General features: G+C 39.5%; 1 protein-coding gene across 1 annotated transcript in view; it reads right to left on the bottom strand.

Annotated features, from left to right (window-relative positions):
* Window positions 1–424: 424 nt before the first annotated feature.
* The window catches only part of LOC137643169 (cell adhesion molecule 2-like), an 86,636-nt gene continuing 79,673 nt past the window's right edge, over window positions 425–7,387 (bottom strand). Inside the window, exons 6-7 of the mRNA XM_068376022.1 lie at window positions 629–727; window positions 425–499 (exon numbers count right to left, since the gene is read on the bottom strand). Coding sequence (XP_068232123.1) covers window positions 425–499; window positions 629–727 — 174 coding nt within the window. The remainder of the gene's footprint in view (window positions 500–628; window positions 728–7,387) is intronic.

Raw genomic sequence — 7,387 nt, 5'->3', positions numbered from 1 at the left:
TGATCATTCAGGTTTTTTTTAGTGCGAGGGAAGAGTGCAGATACAAGCATAATATATACAAAATAATTATGTACAATTGTGTGACACACGGTTGGTACAATGGGGTAGAAATAACGGCCGCCTGTATTTCAGAAAATATGGCGGAAAACCGTATATTTTTACGAATCATTTCTGATTATTTTTTATTTTTTTATTTTATTTCTTTTTTTTTTCAACAGGTTACGCCAAATTTAGTAGGACACAAAATTTGGAGAGACGTCCAAAATCATCAATATCCTGAAGGATCTGCATGAAGATATATAGGCTCAAGTGAAAATTGGCAGCAACATTTCTGAGCCTTCAATGAAAAATCAATTTTGCCTTGATGATAGTCTTCTTAACCTTAGGCCCCTCCAAACAGAAATAAAAACCACAATAGCACATCTTATATGCTGACGACTGCAATCTCGTAGCCCACACCCCAGATGCTCTCCAACAGCCTTGATACAGTCTCCTTCATCTTTCAAGTAATGGGACTTAAAATAAATATCACTCTAACATAAGTGATTGCTCAGAGAAATATGACGAACAGCCTTTAACATTCCAAATTAATGGAGGAATTGCCAAACAATTCGAAAGTTTCATTTACCTTGGCAGTGTGCTCTCCAAGACGCACAACATAGATGAAGAAATCATATCCCGAATCAATCAAGCACCAGCATGCTTCGGACGCCTTTGACCCAGAGTACTTGATAACAACAACGTAAATATAAATACTAAAATCTCAGTATATGCGGCTGTATGTCTCTCCACCTTGCGTATATGGTGCAGAATCCTGTGCTGTCTACTATCGCCACATAGAACCTATGAAAATCTTCCATGTTAAATTCTACAATGCACACTAGCAAAAGGCAGTTGAGATGGACTGAACACAGCATACGTATGCTTGAACAGGTCTTGTACGGACAGCACCTTAATGCACGTCGAAACCCGGAGGTTCAATTGAAGCGATATAAATACAAAATTATGGAAACACTTAGGAAATGCAACATTAATCCAGAAGTTCTAGAATTAGTGCTTCCAACAGACCACTATGGCATTCATTATGGAGTGCAGGGATAACTAGACTGGAAGCTGAAAGAATCTTAGCAAAAAAGCAACGCAGGGAAGGAAGACAAATTCGTGGAGTCCTCCAACTGAACCACAGCTGGATTTGCTAGATGTGAGATAGAGTCTGGTTCTAAGATTGCTCTGCACAATCACACAAAATGACCTCAGCGACAGTATAACCTATTTAATCATCATCACCATAGGGACCATAGTTAGCATATATATATATATATATATATATATATATATATATATATATATATATATATATATATATTCAAATTGTATGGGAGAGTGAACTCTAAATCCTGGGACTCCGAGGATTTTAAACACGTGGGAAAAGAAATGGAAAAAAAAATGACGAGGTTATAAGTGGAATATTAATCAGGAGAATAAGCGTAGTGCACTCGTCTGCGATTTACGAGCAGAATAGTATCAGTAAGTTCTTTTCCCGAAGAATTTAATGAAAAATTGATGATGATAAGCACGTGGTCTTCCCATAAGAATCGCAGTAGCTGGATTTTACTGTTAACCCATAAAACGTAGGGTGAAAATATGCTAATTTCGAGAAAGATGGAAGACGGTTGGTGTGACACACAGCTCTTCTGGGAAAAAGACCAGGAATAAAAAGATGTTTAAGTTTTATGAATATTAACAAATATCAGCGTGACATTTTCTAGTCATGAATCTATTTGAAGTATATCATTAGAGATAAACAGTGTTACTTCTGAAAAAACTGCAAGTACATAGCCAATAATAACAGTCTCTCTCTCTCTCTCTCTCTCTCTCTCTCTCTCTCTCTCTCTCTCTCTCTCTCTCTCTCTCTCTCTCTCTCTCAAAGCAATGATCAAGGTCACCATGCATATCTAAACAATTTTTCAAACATTTTGTTTTTCAATAAAAGGGTAGTATGCCGTATTTCTTTATCAACTATTTTCCTGTTGCTTAGAAGGACCTCTCTCTGTCTCTCTCTCTCTCTCTCTCTCTCTCTCTCTCTCTCTCTCTCTCTCTCTCTCTCTCTCTCTCTTTATATCTTTAATTTTAAATTCGTTCCACCCCTTCTCTTAATCTTCACTTGTTCCTCGAACTTCTCGAGGGAGTGTCAAGACCTTCCTCGGCCAAGGAATTTAGGAAGTCGTTAGATTTAATTCCTGGCTATCCACGAAGGTCGCAACCTCTCCCAAATAGCTCTGGCGAAAATGGTGGCGGCTGCTTTAGATGGGAGTGACCGAGGTGAGGGATGGCTGGAGGAGCTTTGAGGGAGCCTCCCCACCCCACCAACAGAAAAGAATCATAGAAATGCTAGGGCAAGGTCCTGGAAGAGAAGGGGGGAAACATACGAAATGGTCTGAATGCGTTGGAGGGAGCTGGAGAAAGGGCAGTGTAATATACCTACTCTTACAGGCAGCAAAGAACTAAACTAACAGACCATTATTTCTGACAAAAAAAAAAAAAAAAATCAGAAATAGAAAAGGAAAATATGTTTTCTGCTCGCATGCCTTAAAGCAAATGTGTTTTCCCTAGAGTGTTTATCAAGAAAATGCTCACACAAACACGCACATACACATACATGTCTCCCCTATATAATAAAGACTAGGAGTCTGGTTATATAAATTGTATTCATCTATATTTCTGTCCGGTCACACAGATCTACTGGGCCCTAGGGTAGGGACAGAGAGAATTGTCATATCCTGGTTAGAGGTTGTGCTTGTGTGTGCATGTCTATTTAAAAATATACTGATCAGATATGGATGTATATATACGAAATTATATAAAAAATATATTCATATACATGTATGTCTGTGCACACATATAAACATAATATATATATATATATATATATATATATATATATATATATATATATATATATATATATATATATATATATATATATATATATATATATATATATTTATAGAGAGAGAGAGAGAGAGATGAATATAAACATACACATACATGTATATATCTACAAACATAGGTAGTAGGTAGGCAAGGGCACCAGCCACCCGTTATGATACTACTCCTAGAGAGTTATTGCATCCTTTGACTGGCCAGACAGTAATACATTGGTTCCCTCTCTCTGGTTACGGCTCATTTTGTGTTTGCTTACACATACAAGGAATTGTATGGCCTATTCTTTACACATTCTCGTTTTTTCTTCATACACCTGACAACACTGAAATTACCAAACACTCCTTTGCTTAAGTAGCTAATGAGTCTACTGTTATTGACCAGTGGCTACTTTCCTCTTCGTAAGAGTAGAAGAAACTCTTTAACTATGGTAACCAGCTCTTCTAGGAGGACACTCCAAAATCAAACCATGGTTCTATATTCTTGGGTAGTGCCAGAGTCTCTGTACTATGGTCTTCCACTGTCTTGGTTTAGAGTTCTCTTGCTTGAGAGTACACTCGGTTACACTATTCTACCTTATTTCTTTTTTCCTCCTCTTGTTTTTTTTAATGGTGTGTTGGGCAGGGCTAATACAGTAGAAAGGCCATGGATGCCTGGTGGTTTATCAAAAGGTTGTCTTTTCTTTATCTCATTCTTTTTCTTTTCAAAACCATCCCTACTCTCCTCCCTTCAGTTGAAGTGGCTATCCAGAAAGGGTACTTAGCCTTGCATTTTGTATCGACTCCTCCATGGTGACCGACTTTTTTTCTATAGTTTATGGGTTTCATCAATCATTTTATTCAAATTTCTGTACATATTTTTGTTATAATTCTTTTTACATTAGTTGGTAAGTATAATGTATCTTTTTAAATGCCATTAATTCTTATTCTCTCTGGAGACAAGCAAAATCTAGGACCAGTACATCCTAGATTTCGTGGTCTTCATGCAAATATTCAAATATTAGAAACTTTGGTTTCTAATATGAGGCACTCATCAGACCTCCTTATAACCGGTTTTAAGAAGCCAAAAACGGTGAAATGCAATGCCATCCCTAGGGCCAGGGGAATGGCAGTGTATATTAGGATTGAGTATCCTGCTTCTCATAAGTCCTGTTATGAATATGGATGTCAGGAAATTCAGGTAATAAAAGTTTGTGGCAGGCATAATAACTTCTATTTCTTTTCGATCTACCGGAATCCAGACATGGATAATTCTATCTTCGATTGTCTTCTTACCATTATGGCTAGGATACAAAAAGATGATTTCAATGCTCACCGTAGGAATTGGTTAAATTCGGTTTCTGCTACTGATCGCCATGACTTAAGAGCTTTAGACTTTGCCTCTGGATCAGGCTGTAAGCAAATCATAAGTGAAGCTACTCACAGGTCTGGTAGGCCATGGGGCATAAGCTGTATCTTGTCACTTCGTGGCCACTTTCATGGGGCAACTTCATTACATTTTTTTATCATAGAGAAAGTAATTCTCAGGCATTATGCAACAAGTTCCCACAAATATAGTTGCTCCTAAAATTTTGATTAGCCATTTTAATCATACAAATTATTTGTAGTTAAGTTGGTGGCTAATAGGTGGCCATACTATAGTTCTGTAGTTCCTATTTTTGACAGTAGATGGCTAGCAGCAAATTAACCAATCAAATCGCTTAGATTTCCAACATGGCAGCCCCCAGGACTTGCTGTATTCACTGTGTGTTGGAGAAAGAAAGTTATGTTTTACCCATTTCTGATCAATGTATGTAAAAAATCAAGGAGTGTAATAGAAAGTGGAAACATTTAGATGGTATTCAATGTGAGGTAGCAGAAAAACTGTCTGAAACTTTTGAAAAAAACTTTAGATTTAGACCACCTTGGGTACCATGCAGAATGTTACCGAAGGTTTACAGACAAACAAAGGATCGAAAGGGCCATTGTCCGCTGTTCTAAACGTAAAGGCACTAATCCAGAAGATCTTCTTGGAACACCACCTCGAAAAAGTGCCCGGCTAAGCCCAATTAGTGGGTCATCATCGCAAACATGCTCTGCAGATCTGGGCCTACCGCCCAACTGTATGATATCATGAACCAGGATGAATTCAAGGGTGTAATTGACTCGTATGATGCCTTTGTTGAAAAAGAAAGGTCAGAGAAACCAACCTTTGATTACTGGTCATCATACCTTGACATGGTACAAAATCTCCTTTGTCTTCTGAGAGCCACCAGGGAGGGTAATTGGGAGCTGCACCTAGCTACACTGAAAAAAATCCTTCCATGGTACTTTGCTTATGACAGAGTGAATTATGCCCGATATTTACCTGCATATATTTCAGAGATGGCAAGCCTTGTTGATACGCACCCTGAAATTGACCAATAATTTAAGGAGGGAAACTTTGTTGTCCAGAGGCAGGACAGATATGGATTTTCTGCAGTTGCTTGTGATATGGCAATTGAGCAGACTGTGAATAGGGATTCGAAAACTAAGGGGGGTATGAAAGGCCGGACCCTAGATAAGGGTGCCGTGAACAGGTGGCTATTAAGTCACCATCAGCGGGCAGCAATTGCTAAGGAACTTGAAAATATGGCTGGGAAGGGAGAAACAGAAAGGGGACGGAAAGACCTGGATGAAACTCGAATAAAACATGATGAGACAGCAGTTAGGAGTATAGGTCAACCATAAACTCAATGGTTAATCCATTTGAGTATTCAGGGGAGGACCTAATTAACATTTGCTCCGGCACTGTAGCTCCATCTAATGTGAGGTCCGACCTTGAAATTGCTTATGGGAAAGGGGCTGATGCTATCAAAGAATTTGAAGAGTCCAGATTGAAATCAGAGCCTGAGAAACTATTTGAGCCAATCAAATCAAAGAAATTGAAGACCTTTGCCACAGTTGCAAAAACATCAAAGGTTAAAGTCGAGTCTGAAACAGTGCTACTCAAAGCCACTAATGACATGTTTAATCGCCTCCTGATTATTGGCAGGAGTAGGGAAGTAGATTTAAAGAAACTCTTGGCTTACTCATTGACACCTGTGCCTTTGGCTTTGGCAACTGGCAATGGTACCATTACTAAAACAGATAAAGCAAAGTTGATGAAGAAGTTGGAGGGTCGGGCTGAGTGTGTGAATATAGAGGACATACCTCCAGGGTCTGCTTTGGTGATTGATGGAATGGCATTTATTCAGCAGGCACACAACATTCCAGCTACATTTGGGATGTTTTCAGACAAGCTTTTGGTTGACCTTATCAGGTTAGGTAACCAGTATGGCTGCCAAAGGGTTGACTTTGTGTGTGATCGCTATCCAACACACAGTATAAAAAACTGTGAGCGAGGTCGCAGAGCAGCCAGTGGGGCTCAATTGGTGAAAATCACTAGGCCCGACCAAAAGACCCCAAAACAGTTTAAGAAGTTCTTGGCTGAGGGGTCGAATAAAGAAAACCTCATGGAGTTTCTTTATGAAACATGTGTGAAATGTAAGCCCCAGGTTTTTGGACCTATTGCATTGGTTGTCTCACATGGAGAAAAGTGCCACTCTATAGCTGCAGTTGATGGTAAAATTATGATCATTGAAGTGTCTGACCTCTTCTGTGACCATGAAGAGGCTGACACGAGATTACTTTTGTATGCAAGTCATGCTGCTAGAAACATCTCAACAGTTATAATAAGTAGTCCAGATACCGATGTTTTTATGATATCCCTAGCACTAGCTTAGGAAATCCCTGCTGATTTGCTATTTCAAACTGGTGCTGGGGACAAGCGACGAATTGTCTGCATTTCCAAACTGGCTGAGAAACTTGGGGCAGAAAAATGTCGAGCTCTTCTTGGTATGCATGTTTTTACTGGGTGCGACTCGGTTAGTGCATTCAAAGGGAAGGGAAAGGTGAAACCCCTTGACATATTCAACAAAACTGTTGAATATGTCAATATGTTTGCAGAGTTGGGAACAGAATGGGAAGCATCAGCTTCCATCTTGCCCATGTTTGATAAATTTGTCTGCACAATGTATGGTCAGAAAGAATGCTCGGAAGTAAATGTTGCAAGATAGAACATGTTCCGGCTGATATGCAAATCAGACTCTCGGATGCTGCCTCCAAACCAAGATTGTCTGCTGCATCATGTAAAAAGGGCAAACTATCAGGCAGCAATTCACCGTAGGTCCCTTCAGCCAATCATGCATGCTCCATCTCCCAATGGTCATGGCTGGAAGATTACTGGTGACACCCTTGTCTTTGAATGGATGGCTGATGACCCGGCTCCCCCTAGTGTACTAAAAACTGTGAACTGCAAGTGCCAGAAAGGTGGGTGCAAGGGTGCTTGCTCATGCAGCAAAATGAATCTTCCTTGTACTGACTTATGCAGGTGTCAGGTTGAGAACTGCACTAATAGGATCCCTGAGACAGAAAGTGTATCTGAC

The sequence above is a fragment of the Palaemon carinicauda genome, chromosome 6, assembly GCF_036898095.1.
Source record: "Palaemon carinicauda isolate YSFRI2023 chromosome 6, ASM3689809v2, whole genome shotgun sequence".
NCBI lineage: Eukaryota > Metazoa > Arthropoda > Malacostraca > Decapoda > Palaemonidae > Palaemon > Palaemon carinicauda.
The sequence above is the reverse complement of the archived record's forward strand: the minus strand, read 5'-3'. Positions and strand labels throughout refer to the sequence as shown.